Here is a 23,243-nt window from a genome sequence, read left to right as displayed (position 1 = left end):
AGCGATTACATTTTCCTGAAATTAACAGCGACGTCACAGCCGCTGAGTAGTGCAGGCGGATACGCGCTGCTGTACTCTATCCGGAATGCTCAATTTTCCTCATAACGCGGACTAGGCACGCCATGTGGGCCTCGCTGGAACTGAAATGCTTGAGGGGTGTTAACCATGGTTCACAAATTTTCCGGGCTCGCGCAAGGATGTGAATGCCATTTTAAATTAATAATAATAATAATTGGTTTTTAGGGGAAGGAAATGGCGCAGTATCTGTCTTATATATCGTTGGACACCTGAACCGCGCCGTAAGGGAAGGTATAAAGGAGGGAGTGAAAGAAGAAAGGAAGAAGAGGAAGAGCAGGCTCCCTGAGGTAAAGAAGAATAAGAAGAGGTTTTCTGCATCTTCTGGTGGTTCCGGCTTGTTCATCCTTGGTGATTCCGTTCTACGTTGGGGGGTTTTGGTCAAGGCGTAGTTTAAGACGCAGTTCATGTGAACCTGAGAGTGCGTTTAGCTGAGAGATGTCGTTGACCTCCCCAGGTGGAGGGTCGGCAGCTTGGTTTGCCAGCTTGCCAGCCCAAAGCCTGCCACTTGAGTCCTTTCACAAAAATGGCATTGATGCGGTTCCCGTGGCTATCGTCCCAATAGGTGAGGGTGTGATCAAAATGAAAACCCCCAAACTAATTCAACAGGAGCTAAGATCATTGACTGCACAATACCTGCAGATCTCTGAGGTGCGTCCATTTGGCCGTCGAGGAATTGTGTGCAAGTCCTCGGACATCGCTTGTGTTGCAGACTTGCTTAAGTGCAAAAATTTCAGCTCGCTGCCGGTGAAAGCATTCATTCCCGAACAGCTTGCATGTGTCAAGGGTATCGTAAGAGGTGTCGACCCAGCATCATCCCCGCTAGAAATTCTACAGGAATTTCAGGATGCAGGCGTTGCGGTCCTTTCAGTCTACCGCTGCAGTAGAGAGGTAAACGGCTCGCGTGTTGCTACTGAGTCTGTAATAACTTTTGCTGGCTCTTCCTGCCCTGCTGAACTAAAAATCTGGCCGACTGTATACCGTGTGGAACCTCTAGAACCCCGCCCTCTTCAATGCACCAACTGTTGGCGGTTCGGGCATAGTGGCAAAGCATGCAAGTCGGAGACCCGCTGCCGTTTATGTGAAAAAGGTCATTCTGCTGATCACTGCACCTCAGAGCAGCCTCATTGTTGCCTCTGCAGCAACACTCACTCAGCTGAAGATGCCAACTGCGCAAAACGTAGTGAAGAGCGTAGCTTGTTGGACATTATCAAAGAGAAGCGGTGCTCAAGAGCCGATGCTTACGCTGTTCTTAACAGGAAAAAAGATTCATATGCTAGTCGTGTGCGCGCTTCTGTTGGGGACATTGAGTCCAACTTGACTGCCACAATTGTGACCACAGTCGAAAAAGCTCTTAATAATGTGGTTGAGCGAATGCTAAACACTTTCTCTGAGGCGTTGGCTCAGTTTGTTGCAGTTCAGTCTGCGTCACCATCAACACCCGCCCTGGCAGCAACGGCTGCATCTGTTTCAGCTTCTGCAGCAAGTGCTAGCCACTCTACATCACCTTCTGATGATCCCCAGGTCCCACCTAACATCTTTGTTCCTAGCAGTGAATGTCGCAGTGACATCTGCCCAACAGATGTCGAAATGTGGTGCCCTACGCAGAAGCGCCGTGCTTCCTCATCACCATCTAATTCTAGTTCTCCACAGATGAAAGCTAAAAAGGGACCACCCAAACTTCATCCCCATGTTGATATCCTTAAAGAGGCGCTTTCGACCTCTTCAACTGGTCAATAATCATGGCAGGTATCAAAGTGTTACAATGGAATTGCCGTTCCGTCTGATCTTCTCTTCCAGATCTAGACATACTTATTCACAAGCATAAGCCTGATATTGTACTTTTACAAGAAACGTGGTTATCACCGTATAAATCATTTTCAATGAGAAACTTTCGAGTTTTCGGGTCAGATCGAAATGTTGGCAGGGGAGGTGGCTTGGTAACCATGCAATCTCAAAATTTGACATCAGGCATCTATCTCTAAAAAAATTGTTCTCCCTGGCTGTGAGCTTCTAGCGATCAAAATTTCATTTCCGCATTGTGCTGATATTACAAATGCTAATGTCTATTTTCCTTTAGGTTAACACAGGACAGACTGTTTAGACAGCTTGGTGACTGGCAGAAACAGTGCAGTCATCGCAGGAGATTTTAACTCTCACCATAGTGACTGGGGAAGTCGTACTGATTCCTGCGGCCAGCTTATCTGGTCGTGGTTGTCTGCAAATGCTGTACGCTGCTACAATTCTAGAGAAATAACATTTATGCGAGGGGTTGCTCGCTCAGCCATTGACTTAACATTATCAGCAGGTAGGCTAGATGTGACTGATTGGTCGACAGAGGATTCGGGTACGTCTAGTGATCACTTTCCTATAACTTTCACTAACCGGTTATCTCCTCTTAAAGCTAGTTGTGCAACCCATAAATTTGTCAACCACAAAATTTATAATTATCTGATGTCCGCCTCACTTGCCTCTATAGTTAATACAAGCCGGGATGACAGAGCTCAGCAGACGGTTTCATTTTTGCAAAATGCAATAGACCACTCAATATTCGCTGTGCCCGCAGCAGCCTTTACTAAACAGCCGTCTCCTTGGGGGACAGAAGAATGTGAGAAGGCCTATCGTCGCAGAAAATCGGCCTGGAAGAGGCTGTCCTGCAACCAGAGTCCGGCTAATTGGTTAAATTACAAATTCTTCTCTGCATCTTTCAAAAGAACGCTTGCAAAAGCCAAGGAGGAGTACAAACAAAATTTAAACACATATCTTTCAAATCCTCGTCATCGGAAAGCCCTGTATAGATTCATGGAACGTAACAAGAGTTCTGTCGTCCCTCTTCTCACTAGTTCAACAGTGTTATCACCACAAAAGACTCAGGAGAGCCTGGAGTGTATTGCTCAGGGATTGGCGTTACGCTTCCAGACGCAGAGCAGGGTCCCTTTGTGCACAATTTCACCCTCTTCAGATTATACCGAGGTTGATGCATCAGAGCTCCTCTCAGTCCTGGCAATGTTGCATCCTGCAGCTCCTGGACCAGATGGTGTCACTGTTGGTATGATTAAAATTTTAGCCCAGGAGTTTACAAGCGCCCTCTTAGATTTGGTCAATGCTTCTCTGGAAAATGCATGGATTCCAAGCATTTGGAAGACGGCAAAAATTATTTTATTAATGAAAGATGTAGGAAAAGGATACGTCTTAGATAATATTCGGCCTATTGCACTGACTTCAAATTTAGTCAAATTAATAGAAAGAATAGTGCACAGTCGCCTCACAAAACATGTTCATGACCTCAACGGTCTCAGCTCAGCCCAGATTGGCTTCCGTCGTGGATGCTCTATATGGTCCGCGCATGTGGATCTAGAGAGCAGAATCCGGCTCTCGCTACGCAGAAGAGAAGTTTCAGCTTTGGTTGCTCTTGATGTAGCAAAGGCCTATGACAGTGTAGAGCATACTATTTTACTTAACAGACTTGCTCACTTACATACTCCAACCTACATTTATGCGTGGATATCTGAATTTCTGAAGGACAGATTCTTTTACTGCGCCGAGGGAACCCTATGTTCAAATACATATTATCAATCAAGAGGTGTGCCGCAAGGATTGGTGCTATCCCCTCTGCTTTTTAATATTTTGGTCAGTAGCATCCCCATTCGTCCTGATATAAGTTTTTGTGTATGCAGATGACATAGCTTTTTTCGCCTCGGCCAGGGATATCCACTCCCTTTACCACATTCTGCAGGAATATTTGGATGCTCTTGGAGTATGGTTGCAGGGTATTAATTTATCCCTGAATGTAGACAAATGCGGAGTTTTGGTATTTCCTCCAGACAGGCCTTTGCACATTTCATTAGTCCATCGCTCTCTCCAGATTCCACAAGTGGAATCCATAAAATATCTGGGTGTTACTTATCACTCAGCATTAGATTGGAGCCTTCATATAAAGAACAATGCGTTTAAAGGAGAACGCGCTCTAGGCCGGCTGACAAGAATCGCCAATAAAAAGTTTGGGATGCGCCGCGACACGTTATTGTTACTACACAAAGCCTACGTAAGACCTATACTTGAATTTGGTTGCATTCTGTTATCTGGTAGCGCAAGCTACAAGATTCATCCCTAAATCTTACTGGAAAGGTGCGCTCTCCGCCTCTGCCTTGGTCTCCCAAAATCAGTTTCAAACGCCCTGCTTTATCTGGAAGCCCGTATCCCTGATCTAACTTCCCGTTTTCAAATACTCACGGTGCGAACTTTCATCAGGTCGATCGACCCAGTGACTGATGTCAGTACTCCTATTTTTCTGTCTCAGCCGGCCTTATTCTTTTCTCATCATTGGCCACGGTATCAAATGCCACAAATTATATTAACGCAGAACCTTTTAACACCGATTGGTGTTGATCTCAGTTCTTTGCAGTGGGTTGATGACACGCCGGCAGCAGTGGAATTCCATTTCGACCACATCTTTCCATCTCATACGAAACACATGCCAGCAAACATTTTAAACGGTATTCTCTCGGATCACATAGAGAAATACCCCCGTCATACGGTGCTTGCTACCGATGCCTCCGTCAACTGCCAAAAAGCTGCAGTTGGCATCTTTTCGCAAGATTTAGCATGGAGCTATTCCGTCCGCATCCCAGATTATATTCCTATATTCTTTGCGGAATTTTTGGCTCTTGGAATGGCCCTTCACCAAATTGCATGCCATGTGTCTCATGTTATTATTCTCGCTGATTATTTGTCAGTGTTAGTCTCCCTTGACACTTCACAAGAAGATTTTTTGAGCCGTGTCCTGCGATTTTTTGTTCCGTGCACTTTGAAGGTGGTCCGTTTTGTCTGGGTCCCTGGCCATGCAGGTATTCATTCAAATGAGGTGGCTGATTACTTAGCAAGGTCGGCTCTTGACCGGTCAGTGACACATCCCGTCCCGAATTTCAGCCTGCTGGCGATTTCCAGGTTTCAGCGGTTCCTACATATATCAGCCAGGTTACGAGATCCCTTACTAAATACCACTGACTATCAGCACTTAGCATATAATTGGAACGTCCGTTCGTGTACACCCAGGCTGTGTGAGGTAACAATGACGCGGTTGCGGTGCAGGATTCCAAGTTTGAATTTATATCTATGCAGGTGTGGGTTGACACCGACGAACCAATGTGACGCATGTGGGAAAGTTGAATCTTTAGACCATTTTCTCCTCTACTGCCCAAAGTTCGCACTTCAGAGAAAGATTTACCTGGAGGTCCCTCTCTCCAGGTTAGGGCTCCCTTTATCTTTGCCAGTATTATTATCGTTTGGTGCGAACGCCAGAGAATTTGCATTGGGTGCTATTTGTGGGTTTCTCCACGATTACATAATTGCAACTGGTATGTTGATGTGCTAATTCTTTTAAAGTTCTACGAGCTCTTCTTTTTTCACAAAAATGCTGTCTGTTATTTAACTGTCAATATTGTTCTCTTGTTTTTATTCATTGATTTTTCAATATTCACGATTGGTGCTACATTTTTGTCATCATCTTCCATGGAAACTGTTTATTCAACTACACCTTGGCCAATCCCCCCGCGTGGGTATGTGCCATATACCTGGGGTGAAGAAGAAGAAGAAGAAGACGGCTCCGGAATAATTTCGACCACCTGGGGGTCTTTAACGTGCACTGACATCGCACAGTACACGGGCGCCTTAGCGTTTTTCCTCCATAAAAACGCAGCCGCCGCGGTCGGGTTCGAAAATTAACGGAATGAATTTAAAGGTACCGGTGCTCGTCGCTGTTCAATCAAAGAGAGTAGAAAAATTCGACAGAGACACTTAAGTCTGCTTACGCGTACGAATAGGAAAGCATTGCTGTCCCTGTGTGCATTAGCATCCAATTCCACACACACTACGAACACGTACGCGCGCACGCATGACACCCCTCGCAACGCTGTAGGACGAACAGTTTCATCGCAATTTTGATACGAAAATTTTTAGCTGTCTCTCATCTCGGTGGACACCTTAACCGCACCTTAAGAGATGAGGTAAGGAGCCAAGGACAGCATGGTGATGAAGGCACATAGGAGCGTCTATTCGAATGCCTGTCACAAGCTCACCTTCAGCTTGGCTAGCGCATGCAAGCTATATGGAAGGACCAATCGTAAGACACCACACAGAACGCGGTACGACAAACGGTTGCATCAGAATTTTGGTACGAATATATGGAAAGCTGGCACCACATGTACCCTCGGCCAGTGAAGATAATATACAGGCATGTACAGGATTGTCTAAAGTTGCTGTGTTTATCTTGCTGTGCGCACCATACTGCCGCTTGATGAGGTCGCATCCGCAACATCCGCAAGTGCGCGCACTTACACCCCCCGCCGTCGGCTTCTGTCGCGATGGTAGTAGCAGTGGTAGACATCTTTACCTGCCCAGCCGCCTTACCCACCATGATGACCTCATTTCTGGGAAAGCAGAGCCATAACGTAGCACGAAGCCGCTGCGAAGGCCATTCGAAAGTAGGCGTCGTTGCTGGCGCCCAGACCGGCCATGACCAAAATTAATTTCTGGGCCAAAAAGCATTCCGAATGTAGACCGGGAGTGAGGCACACGAAGGAAACAGTTCGGACAGCCGTTCTTTTCCTGCGTTGACACGGAATATTTATGGGTGGCAATTGCTTCGGTTTGTTCTCAGCGTATATTGTATTACTAAGGGACTGATAGTTCGCTTGGCTTCTCGGATATCAATTTTCTTTGCACCTTTGATTGCACGGCCGCCGGCATTTTGGAAAATTTAGTTAGTTGGATGAAGCCTAAATATTGGCAGACGATACGCGATGGATACGGCAGATCTGTGTTGTACATGTTTCGTCTGCTGGTAGACTTCTGATTGCTGGCGCCGGTGGGACTTAGTTATGGGCAGGGCAGTTGCTTGAGGACGGAGGCCTTGGAGAGGCTGGAGATGGCTGAAGGCTGGAGGTTCCGCACTCCGCCCTTGTGGCGGTAGCCTTGTTCTCACTGCTAACGCCGAAAACTTTCTTTTAATTTCAGAACACAATGGACTACATCGAGGAGATTGACTTCCCAACGCCTCTACCGAAGAAGATTGGCTACAATGCAATAATTTGTGTATTCCTCAGTTTGAATAGGTGGGTGGATTACACTGGTTCTCACTACAAGCATTGCACTGAACTTTGACCGCGGCTTAAACGTAACCAGGAACCACACCCAAAAATCCTGGACAAGTCCAGTTTTTCAGCGGGAAGTTGCTCGTTATTCAACTTTTTCACTGAAGGAAATATTGCATCTCAATAATATATCCACGGATTCGCATTCAGAATACAAGTAGTTTTCTGCTAATCAACATCATTATCATCAGCCTGACTACGCCCACTGCAGGGTGCCAATCGCATCTCCGCAAACGTCTTAATGTGATGATTATTTTAGATTTTTATGGCGCAAAACCATCTGTGGCCAAAAGAAAACTTCATTATCTCGTCCGCCCACCTAACCTTTTGCCGCCCCTCCTACGCTTGCCATTTCTTGGAATCCCCTCCGTTACTCTTAAGGACTTGTGAGTATTGTTGCCTTCGCATTACATGGTCTGCTTAAACACATTTATATCTCGATCTCGACTAGGGTGTTGGTTCTCTCACCCACTCCTCCCGCTTCCGGTCTCTTAACGTTACACCTATCATTTTTGTTTCCATAGCTCGCCGCGTTGTCCCTAACTTTAACTGAACCCTTTTCGTTAGCCTTGACGTTAAAGCGCATCCCAATGGTTTTTAATGCGATCGTAAATACTCGCTGCACGCGAGTGAAAAACGTTAGAAGCAAGTTTTGTTGCACACATAGGACTGGTCCATTCCCATGAATTGTTTCATAAAACTATCATACAATTTGCGACACCCGCCTGAGTATTCCCAATAACGGACTCCGTCGATTTGTATGTGCAGTGTTGAATATTTTGGTGCAATGCGAAGACGGGCTTTAAAAGTAAGGTTTTTCCAAGCAACAGAAGGTTAGACCATTCCCTTTAATATGTTCATAACGAACTTACAATATATTCCGCAGTTGCCTCAAATTTAAGAGTGACATCCAAGAAAGATGGACTTTCTGCAAGAGCGGTTTTGCGTATTTTTTATTAGCGAACTTAACCCCCTCCAAGCCCTCAGCCTGTCTATTGTACTATTAACTGCAGGACATATTCAACCAAGACGGTCGTCTTTGAAAAGCATGCTAGTGCCGTCTGCAAAAATGTTGTATTCCGTCATGTTGTCGATGTTCCTCTCGACAACTATATATAAAAAACAAACAATAGCGGGCATACAGTAGTGAACAAAAGATAGGATATTTCAGATTTTATATTTTACCTTTTTTTAACGCAATAAAACTGGCGCACAAGGTCGGTGCGACAAAAATGCCAGATTATTACAGTATAGCAACTAATATTTAACATAATATTGAGCCGCAGTTTGTCACCACAGCAAATTCGTTCAAGAATAGGTTCCTGCGCTGCGTTAAGGAATCGGGTATAATACGTTTCTGCTACAAAATTAGGCAGCAATTTGCAGAATACCCGTTCACGATAACCTAATGAGTCAGTACTTCACACGCAAGCATTTTCCGTCGATCACTCTTAGACACCGCCGAAGCATGGAGTCCAAGAAGCTGTCAGCAAACGTCTAGTCTGTGATTTTTTTGCACCAGCTACACGACTGTGCTCGGCGAAGCTGGCTTTTCTATAAATCGGACGAAGCGAGATGCTCATGCAAAGAAGTTCGATGAAATAATCTCAGCAGACCAGCCTGACCACTCCATAAGGCCCACCGTCCTTTCCTTCGTGCAGCTTTTCACGAGCGTAGAAACAGGCTTCGGGCCATAATTCTGTTCAAACAGATGCCGATATCCCATATTCTTGCATTCAAATGGAAGCACAACCTTTTAAAAATGCCCTGATAAACCTCTTCGCTCGTAGTGCCTTCAATTCAACCAAGGAGACATACTACACGAGCGGAGAATCAGCTCCCTACCGCTACGTTCAAGCATGTATGGTTTAAGGTGAGAAGTTGCTAGCAAGGCTCATAAATATTGCGTTTTGGGATACTTAAAGAAAAAGCCCATAATTCTCGCGTGATAAGAACTTCAATTTGTCCTGTCAAATCACCCTTTTCCATTCGTCGCCTATCCACACCAAGTTTTTCTTTTGCTGCATCATACAAAAAAACCCATTCGTTTCACAGGGGAGCAGGCTATGACACGTGCTCCTGCCGTTTTGCTCAACCAAATTTCACAGGAGATCTCAATGTCCACTGAGTTACTGTAGATCCTGATAGCAGGACCACATTTTCGGAAATGTCGATAACAGTCAGTCAAGAGTTTTGTGGCTCGCGCGAAAGAGTTTTTTTCTCGACAACTTGGTTGGTTGTTCTGGCATGTCTCCTGCGAAAAACGAAAAACCATACCCCCTCTGATCCTTTATCTCTTCAGACTCTTGGGGAGGCATGGTATGTGCCACTCTGAAATCCAGTGAATGCTGATGCTGTTTCATCCCGCAGTCTGTCTGCCGTTTGGGCTGCCTTGACGACCTTATGTTAACTTCACACTCCATAGAAATGGTGAAGCTCTCTGTTTGGATGGCTTGATGTCATGGCCCGTTGCAATGCAGCAAAGTTCCTAATGCTGCTTGAAAAGCTGCCAATTGGGTCGCATGTCGCCCGTCAGACACATGCTCTGTGCCGCGTGATGGGGAACTGCAGACGTCACGTTGCGGTTAGCATGCCAATTTTGTGTCCCAAACTTTCGCTCACCGTTGTGATTTGGACTCTCGATGTCTTCACACCAGCTGCATTCTTTGTGATCTGGCTGGTTGGTTTCTGCTTCCAAAACCTCTGACATCGTGGTACAATGTTCACCTACTTCGGTCGGGCCGCACAAGAGGGAATTGGCGACACGCACCGATTTCAACGTAGCGCCATTTTTTAATTACTATTCTCGATACCCATAACACTTTCACCAGGGTCATGAACTCAAATATTATTTATACCTCCAATACATACCGCTTAGCGTCCGGCGCGCGATGCCCACCCTGCAGGCTCTCTCCTAGTAAGCCGCATTGGGTCCCCTTTACTCTTACTATGTAAAACAGGCTCTCTACTCTCGATTCGTGTCATGCCGCCGCTTAAAAAGAAAAAAGCCAACTTTCAAGGAGGTTTGGTGCGTTTAATTTGGTGCACATTTTGGGGGCGTAGGGTGGGCGCAGCTGACAAAGGGCCGGGTTAATTGGTAAGAGATGGGAGAAGCCTTTGCCCTGCAGTAGTCGTAATCAGGATGATGGTGATGATGATGAGGCACAAAAAAGTGATATCTTTTCAAGAGCAAATCAGTGGCGCGCCGAAGAAAGCTTTAAAAATAAAAAAACCCAAAGACTGGCAAAACACGGCTGCGAGAGTGGCCATTCATGCGAAGCATTTGACACAGGACAACTTCTTCCTTCCCGGTAAGCACAAACGTGCTTTCCATTCGCTTATCTTGAGCCATGAAACTTACCCAATTGGGGCGATTTTGCCCGCAAGCGAGGTTTTGTTCTCACCCCGCATTCGATCCAGCATAATGGCCAATGACGTGAAAAAACAAAGGCTGGGTTGGTATTCATGTTGTGCCTAGTTCAGCGCCCGCCTTAGTTTTACTCGAGTTTGCCAAAGGACAAACTCACTGAACGAAGTTACGGCGAAACATGCGAAAACAACATACAAAAAATATCGAGATAATACCACGTACGTCAACACAAGCACACTTTGCAAACGCCGCTTCCGCATTTCAAATCTAGCAGACTGGGCTATGCAACATTCCCATACTGCTTAACGTTGCCAACGCAATATAACAAATCGCAATATCTGACTTGCCTGCTATCCATCTACACAGTCGCCACGAACCGTTTTCCATGATTTTCTCACGCACCAGTGGTCGCACAAATCCCAGAAAACGTCATCATTGTAATAACCAAATATGAAATTTCTTCAGAAAGTGCCGGAATTTTAGCAGGCCACAGAACCATGTTGGTTCTTGATGAATATAAGGTGAACCTAGTATATACATTTCTTTACGACTGTGTGCTAATGACAAGGTGTGCATCAGAAAGACAAAATATAACAGTGAATAAAATACTAGAAAATCAAAAATAAAATAAAACCATTGTTTTCACATTCGAATAATAATAATAATTGGTTTTGGGGGAAAGGAAAAGGCGCAGTATCTGTCTCATATATCGTTGGACACCTGAACCGCGCCGTATGGGAAGGGATAAAGAAGAAAGTGAAAGAAGAGAGGAAGAAGAGGTGCCGTAGTGGAGGGCTCCGGAATAGTTTCGACCACCTGGGGATCTTTACCGTGCACTGACATCGCACAGCACACGGGCGCCTTAGCGTTTTTCTTCCATAAAAACGCAGCCGCCGCGGTCGGGCTCGAAAGCGGGAACTCCGGATCAGTAGCCGAGCGCTCTAACCATTGAGCCACCGCGGCGGGTCACATTCGAAGCGCGTAATTTGTTTTAGGTGCTCTTCGGTAATTTTCTAATCGCAATCCAAGGCAAACGTTGTGCCTGCGGTGCATTCTTGCAAAAACCCTTTTCATTTTTTAGAATGCCTTAAAACGTAACATATGTTATTGTGAACATTTTTATTCGTTAATGATCTGTGTCTAACCTTGAGTGCAATAACGCTTTGATGAAGACTGAAGCAAGAGGTGGTGGCGGTGGTTCTGGTAAACTTTATTCAGTAAACAGCTTTGCGCCTCCCGAATTGGCAGAGGCCCTTACTCACCGCCTCCTGCGGTCTTAGCTTTAGGTGCCGCCACAGAACCGGCTGCCTTTGGTCCTCTAGGCTTGAACTGGACAGCGTGACCTTACACAGCGCTAGATCTAATTACCAAATATTTGACACTTTTCGTACTGCTGGCGACAGTAAAGCGCCAGCTTGCGGGCGCCAAGAAATGTTTGACACAAAATAAGCTGGGATAATGTTTGTCCTAACAATGCATGAAAACAATTTTTTTAAGGATATGGATAATCACCGATCACAAAGTATGGGCCAGTCGACGAGGAATTACCCAAATGGATCAAATGCGATAGTTTCGTGAGAGGAAGCGCAAGGCATGGTGGATTAGGAAAACTCTCACGCGGTTACGTTAAATGAAAGTTTTGTTTAAAAAATGTGCTACCGCAGTCTTAGGAATCCGAGGTTCATACCTATTGTGAACTGAAATCCCATTCTACTGACCAAGAATAATGGCTTTCCAAAAACACTTGTGTTTAGTTTGCAGCATATTTGGTAAAGTGGCAGAAAAGTGACGTTCTGATTTCAGCGATGCACTTGCAGCATTGTTTCTTGGCAGAGTAACACTGCTGCCATGTGGAAGAAGAGTTAAATGGTTTGGCTGCTGAAAGAAGGCGTTTTCTCTTATGTGGTACTTTGAGGGATACATTAAAGCGTTGAAATGTTACTTATTTTTATTGTGGTGGTGGGATTGTAACAGTGTACAAGCCGACAACAAGTACTTTGGTTTGTGCTAGTTGGTTCATAACTGTAGACGATGTCAGGACGGCGCGAAAAGAACAAGTACGAGAGAGGCACAAGAACTCAAAAGGAGAGACGCCAACTTGCAACTGAGGTTTATTCGCCCAACTCCTTATATTTATCAAGCACCCGAGCCGTATCGCAGTAGCCTATCACGCAAGAATAAGAAATTGTCAACAACAGTCAGAATCCATGAAGTAGGCGCTACTTCTAACACACCGGAAGATACATTCAGCCCTACACACCAGATAAAAGTAAACTTTTTTGGACTGAGTCCCAAGATTATCTGAGCGCAAAATCAACATGAAAGCAATTCATTCTCACAACAAAGACGCACGCATGGCCAAGGCAAACACAGCGCAATCTCAAAAATCCTGCTTTAACACATCGTGTAATACAGAATGAATGACCAACAAAAAACTCGCAAAATTTTAGCGGACATGAATACTTAAAACCTTCGAGAAATCCTCCCAGCGTCAACGTACTAAAAATATTGCTTTCTACAAAATTTCTTTTTGGCCGGTAAAACACGCTTAGAGACAACACACTATGCAGATAAAACTTGAGAACATTAAAACCTAAAGACACCCTTCGAGGAAAGCCACCTCAGCGTCGCTGATTAAAATGAACGGTTTACTAACGCATGCGCTTCCCGCTTTCTTTATAAAATATGCCTCCCTACTTCTCGCTCAAATTTGTCTTTTCCAGTCTTAAAAAAAATGTTTTGTTTAGTTCCGGACGACACCCTCTGCAAGTTCCGCAGTGGTCTGCAAGGAAGCTTGAATGTTCGTTGCGCAAATTCCGCAAGTGTTCACTGGCACGTTCATTGAGGCATCCACCGGTTTGCCTTAGGCAAACCTGACCGCAGTTTAAAGGAATCTGATACACAACTTGTGACCTGCATTAAGGAAAGTGTTTTTGATGCTTAATAGGACAAACCGGTAGTTTCTTCTCCGGTTTAGTCATAGTACAAATCTTTGACCGCTTTAATGGGCCCGAAAGAACAACTTGCACCTAAAGTTTGCTTGCGACTTTTTTATGCCATGGGAAACTTTATGAATGTAAGGAATGACAGGGACAGATTTCTTTCGTGCTTTCGAAGGTCTCTTATCATGAGGCCGCTTCACTTTCGGATTAACATTTCGGAGACAGCCGAAATGAAATGGGGCGGGTAACCAGCTTCTTGCAACCTCTGAATTTGGGAGCCAAAGCTCAACGACATAATATCATGAGACGGCTTCCCCAAGGCATTCTGAAGGGAATTAGCGATTATTGCTCTTTTGACAAGTTTTGAATGAGAACTGCCAAACGGGGACAGCCCTTTCTTAGATCTAGGATTGTACGCCCAGTATAAGGGATCGTTCGTAAAAAGAAATTCTATGTGTAAGGCGACACCGCCATAGATGACGGTGTTACCTGCGTGGCGAGGTGCGTCGAGGTTAACACCTGAAAAACTCGCCTCTTGAAAAGGTGTCCAATGCCCTCAAAGAAAATGATCTCCTGGCGCTCCAAGTAGGCATGGATTGTTGTTTTGCTGTCCTACCCATAGGTTTGTTCCGAGAAAAGGCGTTTGCGGCATCAACAAAACTTTAAACCCGTGAAATTCAACGCACGGACCAGGAAACAAGTACTCAATATCTTGGATGACTTGCACCTGGATGCCATCAAGAAACGAGAAAAAGATGAACAGAGGGGCTTCCTTTAAATATTTTTTAGGGTTGAAACCCACAAGCCTGGAATGCGACTACGATCCGTCGTGTCGGAAAAAGAGACATGGCAACGCGTTGTCAGGTACTAGCTTCGAAAGGACCTTGGTTCTTTGGGGGAAGATGATCCTTTCATGTTTCGTTGTTCCTCGTACGTTGTGCAGCAACTGGGCGCTTTCCTTTCCCCGAGTACATTGGTTTCTCCATCGATATTGAAGATTTATATTACTCTGTTCCTCATCACGGACTCCTAAGAGGGGTCATAGAAAAGATCATCACAACAGGAGGAGTTCACTTTCGAAACGCAGCTAGGATTTGCAGTGACAGTTTTGTAGCTATGTTGGAGTTCTACTTGGGCTCGATAGCCACATTTTTTGATGGAAGCTTCTTTGTTCAGAAAAAAGGTGTCTACATAGGGTCCTCAGTGGCGCCTGTAGTCTGTGACATTTTCTGGTCAGCCGTTGGGAATCAAATCAAAAGCAAACTTAGTGACCCACATATTGTATTCACTTTTAGATACATGTGAAATTTGTTGGTTGTTCTGAACAAGGTTCCTGAGACTGATGTAGCTGCGGCGGCAACACGTGTGATATCCGATTTCACCAATAACAGCCAGGGCCTTACGTTTAGTTTGGAGTGACTAGTGAATCGGGAACTGCAGTTTTTAGACAAAATTCCTATTTATGAAGGGTCCCCTATGATGGGCGTACAATCCCAGATCTAAGAAAGGGCGGTTGCCATTTTACAGTGTACATTCTAAACTCGTCAAAAGAGCAATAATCGCTAATTCCCTTCAGAATGCCTTGGGAAAGTCGTGCCATCCCATGATGTCATTGAGCTTTGGCTCCCAAATTCAGAGGTTGCAAGAAGCCGGCTACTCGCCCCTTTTGATTTCGGCTGTGTGCGAATTGTTAATCCAGAAATTGAAGTGGCCTCATGATAAGAGACTTCCAGAAGTACGAAAGAAATCTGTTCCTGCCATTCCTTACGTTCATAAAATTTCCCATGGCATCAAAAAAAAGACGCAAGCAAACATCAGGAGCAAGTTGTGTTTTCGGCCCCATCAAAGCTGCCAAAGATTTGTACTATGACTAAACCTGATTAGAAATGACCAGTTTGCTATATTAATCATCAAAAACAGTTCACCAAATGCAGGTCACAAGTTGTGTATCACATTCCTTTAAGCTGCGGTCATAGGGCAAACCGGTCGATGCTTCAATGAAGGTGTCAGTAAACACTTGCGGAATGGGCGCAACCAACATGGAAGCTTCCTTGCAGACCACTGCAAAATTTGCAAAGCGTGTAATCCGGATCTAAACAAAACATATTTTTTTGAAGAGCGGAAAAGCAAAATGGTGAGCGGGAAGTAGTGGAGGCATATTTTGTTAAGAAAGCGGGAAGCGCACGTGTTACTAAACCGTCCATTTTAATCAGTGACACTGAGGTGGCTTTTCTCGAAGGGTGTCTTAAGTTTTTATGTGTTGTAGCTTTCTCTGCATAGTTTTTGCACCTGGATGTGTTTTACCGGCAAAAGAGAATTCTGTAGAAACCAATACTTTGAGTACTTTGATGGTGAGATGATTTCTTGAAGGTTTCAAGTTTTCATGTCCACCAAAGTTTTCCGAGTTTGTTGTTGATCATTCATCCATTATCACACGATTTGTTAAAGCAGGATTTTTGAGATTGTGCTCTGTTTTCTTTGGGCAAGCATGCGTCTTTGTTGTGAGGATGAATTGTTTTCCTGTTAGATTTGCGCTCAGATAATCTTGGCACATAGTCCAAAAAAGTTGCTTTCATTTGGTGTGTAGTGATGAATGTAGCTTCCGCTCTGTTAGAAGTAGCGCCTACTTCATGAAATCTGACTGTTGTTGACATTTCTTATTCTTGTGTGTTAGGCTATTGCCATACGGCTCGAGTTATTCATAAAATGTAAGGGTTTAGCAGCTCATCCCAGAGAAGAGCAGCGGCTCGCGGCGCAAGGTCGCAGGCGCATTCGGAGAGTTAGTGGCAAGGGGTGCAACATAGATAGAGGCCGTGACAGCACTCAAGACACTGCATGGAGGCGGCGGGCAGTTCGACGTTGCATCCGTAACTAGGGAGCAGCGCCGGCCAGACCTAGGTCCGAGGGCATATCCCACTAGTACAGTAGAGAGCGACCCCTTCCGGCAATCGACGAATGCACACAGTCAGGACGAGCGGAGTGCGGCCAGCTCTTTAAAGCGATCGACGGAGACTGACAGCGTAGTTCCCCAGGCTCAGCTCGAGCAGCCAGCGTCACTAGAGGACGAGCTGAACTGCGCAATCAACGCAGTGGCGCAAATGGAAATTCGCGAGGGTACGAAAGAGGTTTCGGAACTATTTCCAGCGATGCCGACCCACCAGTTGCCGCCGTCCTTTACAACGACAGTCGACGCTGATCTAACCGCGGTGAGCTCGGAAGAGCAGAAGCCAGGAGCGAATATGGGCCCTCGGGAAGAGAGCCTCTTATACCCGGCGTGTCGGTCAGAACCTGGCAATGAAGGGCAGCCGTCGGAGATTGGCGGCAGCGACGCAGACTCCGCTGTCGGCGGTTATGTTTCTGTACAGCGAGCTGATTAGGCAGAGAGAACGTGCGATGCGCCACCATTTGAGATCTGCGCGAGAACCCCAGGAGGGCAGCTGTGGGAGAAAGGGAGTAATAGAGAAGGTGCAGACGATGCTCTTCCAATTGGCACCTATTCCAACAACCCGCAAGGGGGAAGGTTCGCTTTATGCTCTATGGGGGTTTATCGTCCCAAAGCGACTCAGGCTATGAGAGACGCCATAGTGAAGGGCTCCGGATATTTCGGCCACCTGGGGTTCTTTAACGTGCACTGACATCGCACAGAACACGGGCCTCTGGATTTTCGCTTCCATCGAAATTCCACCGCCGCTGCCGGGATCTAACCCGCGTCTTTCGGGCCAGCAGCCGAGCGCCATAACCACTCAGCCACCGCGGCGGCAGGGGGAAGGTTCGAGTGTGAACTAGTCTTGCCAACTGCGTCACTGTCAGAGCAGAACCAGATCAGGCAAAAATGTGGCACCGGGATACCACCTGCACCAGAGCACGTAATTGTGCTGCAGCGCGAAAAGCGCGGTGAGTGCGCAAAGTCGGCGGGCCGTCTTTTTGCACGGGAGCGTAACTCGTGTCGTGCACTACGACAAACAACTTTACCAGGCAGCATCGACTCGCGAGCTGCCGCGTAGGCGGCGCACGCCGTACCGCAGCACCGGAAGCCTTGCGATACGTATTTGGGACAGATCGCGAGGCATAGCCAGGCCAGCTTCACCTGGCGTGAACGTTCCCGCTCACCCAACGGGGGACGCGCACGGAAGTGTTCAGAGCTGCCAAAAATTGGTGTAGAGTCACTTGCACGACAGTGGACTTTGGCTTGTTTCGTGTGTGTGGATGTCTGCGTGTAACTGTGCTGGGCGATTTTTAACGGATTTGTGTGCCGCTACCAAATTGTGTTTTTTTATGTGTGTGTGTGTGTGTGTGTGTGTTGCGTGTCAGTAATTCTGATGTGACATTTTCGCACCATGTCCGGTTTTGCAAGCCGTCATGTTCCAGTGTTGTGTTCCCTTCTTTTGTTTTTGCTAATGTGTGCGGCTATAACCCCTGCACCAGCGGATTTGTGTGCCGCTGTGGCAAGAGGTTGTTGTCGCTTGAGAAGCTAAGCTTGCAGGCTTAGGTTATTGCGGCATTTATTATGACATTTAGCCGTAAACGGTCTAATTACCTTTTCACTTACTCGCTTAACAACAGTCCAGTCACTCTTGCGTCATCGTACAAGTACCTTGGCGTTCACTTTTTATCTAATCTCTCATGGAAAACCCACATAGAAAAAATTGCTGCCAAAGCTAGCCGTAAATTAGGTTGTTTAAAGCGTAACCTCAGAGGTGCGCCTTCTTCCACACGCCAGCTCGCATGTCAGACATTCGTCCGCCCTCAAATTGAATACGCATCTTCCATTTGGTCACCTCACCAACAGTACCTAATTAATTCCCTAGAGCGCGTACAAAAGCGTGCCGCTCGCTTCATTTCTCGCAACTATTGCCGACATTCCAGTATAACTAACATTAAGGCTTCGTTATCCCTTCCATCCTTAGAATCTCGCCGAACAATAGCACTTATCTGCCTCTTCCATAAAATTGTTTACAGCCATCATTCCTTCACACTACCCCTTACAAAACCGGCCCGCACATCTCACCGATTGCATAATCACCTCAGTTTTAAGCGCCTTTCGGGAAGGACCACTGCATTCAACTCATCAGCCCTGCCCCGTGCAATCATTTATTGGAATAGTCTTCCTGATAACATTGTTCACATCTCAGATCATGTTATTTTCAAAGAAAAAATAAGTAGCATTTTCTTCTGAAGTGTGTTCTGTAGTGCGTTTTTCAATTTAGTTTTTCAATTTAGTTCTATTTTCTGGTTGGTTGCTTGTTCTTTGTATAACGATGTTAAATATAACCATGTTCTACTTGCTTCTTTTTCCCACCCCAGTTATGTAACCCCCCTCACATAATACTCCAGTCAGAGCCCGTGAGGTATTTGAATAAAAAAAATAAAATAAAAAATGAGCGGACTCCAAGCTCATTTAGCATCTTAGAGGGGACGTGTAAGGCCGCGCTTCATCAAAGCGTACATTTTTTTATTCCCTTAGCTTGTGGTCACTGCGGGCCTCCGGTCTATGTAGAGAGCTCTCCGTGAAGCTCCAAGCTCCCCCCTGCCCGCTGGCTCCCCCCCGCCCCCCCCCCCCCCCCCCCAAGCAGTGGCAAAGGCGCAGGAGGCACTCGCTGCTTGACAGCACCACTGTGAGGGCCGAAGACACCTGGCATTGTTAAGCGCTCCAAGAAAGCATGCGAGGCGCGCACAACGAGCACGTGGCGCCGCTTGGTCTTAGGCAGCATTCCAACGGCGGCAGACCCCGATACTGCGCGTCTGCAAAAATATGCGGACCACCTCGCATTGCGCGATGGGCCCTTTTTTTTTGGCATGCTCGATGGCACCGAAGCGTCGTGGGTCTCCGCCGTCTGACACTCCTGCGGCGAGCCAGTGTATTAGTGGTCTCGCCAATTAGCTAACAAAAACGTTTCATCCTTCGAGAGGCGACGCGCGGGTGCGGCAGGGAAGGGGAAAGCATCAAGTAATAAGGGCGAGAGCTCCCCCCCCCCCCCCCGGGGAGAGCGTTTTCAGAATGTTTTTACGTGTTTCTTTTTCTTTTTAGCCAAGCCCCGGGCTCGAAGTTGGGTCCAACCTTCAGGGGCTGTGGCTACCTCCATTTATTTTAGAAGCTTAGGGCGGGCCTCGAAATATGACCGCCCTAACTTCTTTGTTTGAAAAAGCCTTAAAATTTCATGTAAAATCATTGGAGGGCAGTCCTGTCTAGTGGAACTAGAGGCTCCGTGCAGTGGCACGTAATTCGACAACCCTAGACTCTAACCTCGGGTCGCTGAGTACGGGCTTGTAGAGAGTGTTTCTCTGTGTGAGAATTGTCTTTGTCGGTTACACCTTGACTGTCTGTGTGACAACTTGTAACGCAGTTTGCCCTTGTACATCCTGTAAATATATTTCTCTTTGTCTTCTTCATCTGGCATCAATCATCGCCTGTTCCTTCAACACCGTCGAAATCACGTTTGGATGGTCCTGTGGCCCTCCGAGGAAATGCAAAGAACCATCTTGAATCTACTGAAGTATAGTGATAATTCGCGGCTTATGCTGACATTGTGCTCTTTATAATATAACGTAACAATTTTTTTTATTGAGTAGTTTCCAATAAAGCAAAGTGCTAATGATGTTGGTGCAAACCGCCAAACAAGGTGATATGATTAAATTGCAGGATAAGTTGTGGGACGAGTTGTCACTGCCATGTGTGGGATCAGTGACAAGCTGCATTTAGCCAAATGTTATGCATGTGTTCTAGAAATTGCTGGTTGGGTTGCTTTGTGATTATGAAGAGCCAGAATCAGGGCAATCTAATTTGTAAAAATCAAAATCACCGAGCAAATAGACAGGGTTGTTTGTGTACTTTTGTGGTAACATGTTTAGGCATCATGCAGTAAAGGCGTGAAAGAACTGTCAGCATTAGGGGCCAGTGGCGGGTACCATTGAAGATGTGGGGGTGTGCACAACGGAGAGAATGAGAATCATTGGTAACTCTGATGAGATGACACGTGAACAGTTCAGATCCCAGTTAGTGTCGATTCGCACACCCCGCAGCGCTGATTATCACGACTGGTTCTCCTTCATATGTGGAAATTTGAGAGAAACAGGAGAATCTTGAATTTTTCAGTTTGTGTTAAGCCCCATTTCAACTAGTAGTAAGGTATCGCATGAAGATGAATCTATTAGACGCACAACGAATCAGGCTTTGGAACTACAGTTCGAATGTTAGCGGGCAGAAATGAAAAAGGGTGATTATCATGGGAACGCGGCTTGCAGTTTTAGTATACTTATGGCAGCGGGTACACCTACATCACGTGGTTAAAAGTGGGCTCGCAATAACTGTTTTCACTGGTCACAAGAGTTTATGTCGCAAGTTGTATAGCAGCTTTCCGGCCTTTCTATAATCGATGAGGAGTCTCTGAGAAAGGCGCTTGCTTAGACCGAGACCTTCAGCATAGACCCAGCATATATCTGAATTTCCGGTCCATGGGAAGTAGTAGTCCTTTTTCTTCAAAATCAGCAAAGCTCGCAATTATACGCCTGCACTCAGCAGTTTGAAAACACGCAATACGTTGTATTCGCACAATAACACTCAGTTCGATTTCAATCATTTATTTTCTTTCACAGTAATGAAAACACATTGCAAATTCACACCTGCCAATGCCATATTGGGATTGTAGGGCAGCGCCTGGCAGACCTCGAAAAGTCGCGTAAAGTGCTTTGTATATAAAAAAAGCGTATTGAATGCCTAACACTCACTGCAATGTCCAAATATATTTTCAAAATCAAACCATGTTTCTTTCTCTTTATCATCGACGCAATAAATAGAGGGTGATTTCACAATATCTGTTTTGCACCAAGTATCCGGGCAGAGATTATATGTATGTGCGCTTCGTTTTCGGCACTCATTTATTCTTTATTTCTTAAATAAAAGATACCTGTAGCGCCCGAAGGCATTATTTCAGCGCGGACTTAGAACAAAATCGAGCATTACAAGTGCTATAGTCAGATGATAGGACTATTCGAACACCACAGACAACAGCCATGTACGCAACAGAAACACGCACAAATTCGCGTACATTGAAATATGCAGTGTCAGGATAAAATCAATTTCCAAATAAATGCATGCAACGCTTCCACACATGTGCATTTTACCATGTTGGAGTTCTAGGCAGCTTGCTGCACACAAAAATTACATGAAGGAATGAGAAATTCTGAGAAGCTTTATTTCGACATCCGATTTCTTGCATCTTAAAATGTGATCAGAACGTGCGGATACAAGATGTAGTATAAGATTTCCAATTTATTGCGCAGGCGCCTAGTAGTAAGAACTTCCCAACCAAAAGATTCTTTCATTGTTGAAACAATGTGCTGAAAATTATAGTCATTGGTGACACAGCTGGCTGCACGGTTCTCTACGTGTTCGAAAAGATCTAATGATGTAGCCATTCGTGGAATCGACACCACTCTGGCATATCCAAGAATGGTTCTAATTTGAGGGAGGAACAGCAGTTCTTTTACATTTTCTGGGGCTTCGTGAAAGTTTCGACGCAAGAAATTCAATACCCTGGATGCTTTGCCTGTTACATATTCAACATGAGTTGTCCATGAAAAGTGCTGTCTGAAATACACTCGCAGGCACATAAATTCGAAAACTTTTCTGAAGGGGTTGAATTGAAACAGCACACCAAGTTTATTGGGTTACGTTTTCGATTAAAAGAGGCATGTTTGCATTTATTTAAATTTAACGTCATTTTCCACGTGATGCGCAATTAATGGGTGCGGTCTAGATTGTGTTGTAAAGCACGAACGTTCTATATGCTGAATATCGGGCTGTACACGACGCAGTCATCTGCGTAGAAGCAGATTTTGCATAAAATTTTTATCAATGCTATTAAAATACATTATTAACAATAATGGTGCAAAACATAACCGTGAGGTGAACCGGATGTAACATCTTCAGAGTGGGAGGTAGTACCATTAAATAGGGCATACTGAGATCTACTAGACCGGAAGTCATGTCTCGATGTAACCACAGTGAGGTGTAACCCAAAGGAACCTACTTTAAGTAATAAAAGAGCATGTGATACGCAGTCGAGCGCGTTTTATAAAATCCAAAGATTCGCAGTATACCTGATTTCCCCAGTGGTAACAAGAAAAAAGTGTGATGACTCAATTCCAGCAATAGCGTGGCTAATCAAAGACCACACCTGAAACCAGGCTGTACATTCGCAAAGAAGTTATTATTTTTCAAATGTTTTATAAGAGCACCGTAATAAATATATTAGAGTATTAACAGTTTACGTTTGCAAGGAAAATTCGCCGGCGAACTGAGACTAAAATTTCAAGTGACTTTTATTGATTGGGACTATGTTTGCTATTTTCCATTTCGTAGGGAGAAAAGCCGAGTCTGACAATTTTCTGTACAGTAAAACCAAATGCTCAGCTGCCACCTCAGCGCATGTTTTCAAAACACAAGATGCGATGCAATCAAGACCACTAAAAGTGTGAACATTAAGCGTTTTCAGTTGTTTCAAAATGCCGTTATAAGTAACAATGATTGCTGGCATAGGCGCTGAAATGGCATGAGTGGTTTCAGGAAGTTCTGCGCAAAGGGGACTGCCGAAAACAGATCGAAAATAGCGGGTAAAACCACAAGCCTTGTCATAAAGATAGATGATGTCAACTCCGTCAAATGATAGGTGTCGAAAACCAACCTGCTCCCGTCCATACAATTTT

At 45.4% G+C, this 23,243-nt stretch overlaps 1 protein-coding gene across 1 annotated transcript in view; it reads left to right on the top strand.

The window, feature by feature from the left end:
- The window catches only part of LOC144107607 (uncharacterized), a 456,961-nt gene that overhangs the window by 167,293 nt on the left and 266,425 nt on the right, over positions 1–23,243 (top strand). Inside the window, exon 2 of the mRNA XM_077640706.1 lies at positions 7,090–7,187. Within this exon, the coding sequence (XP_077496832.1) occupies positions 7,090–7,187 (98 nt within the window). The remainder of the gene's footprint in view (positions 1–7,089; positions 7,188–23,243) is intronic.

This window comes from Amblyomma americanum, chromosome 10 (assembly GCF_052857255.1).
Source record: "Amblyomma americanum isolate KBUSLIRL-KWMA chromosome 10, ASM5285725v1, whole genome shotgun sequence".
NCBI classification, from domain to species: Eukaryota; Metazoa; Arthropoda; class Arachnida; order Ixodida; family Ixodidae; genus Amblyomma; species Amblyomma americanum.
Note: the sequence above shows the minus strand (reverse complement) of the source record. Positions and strands in the feature narration are given on the sequence as shown.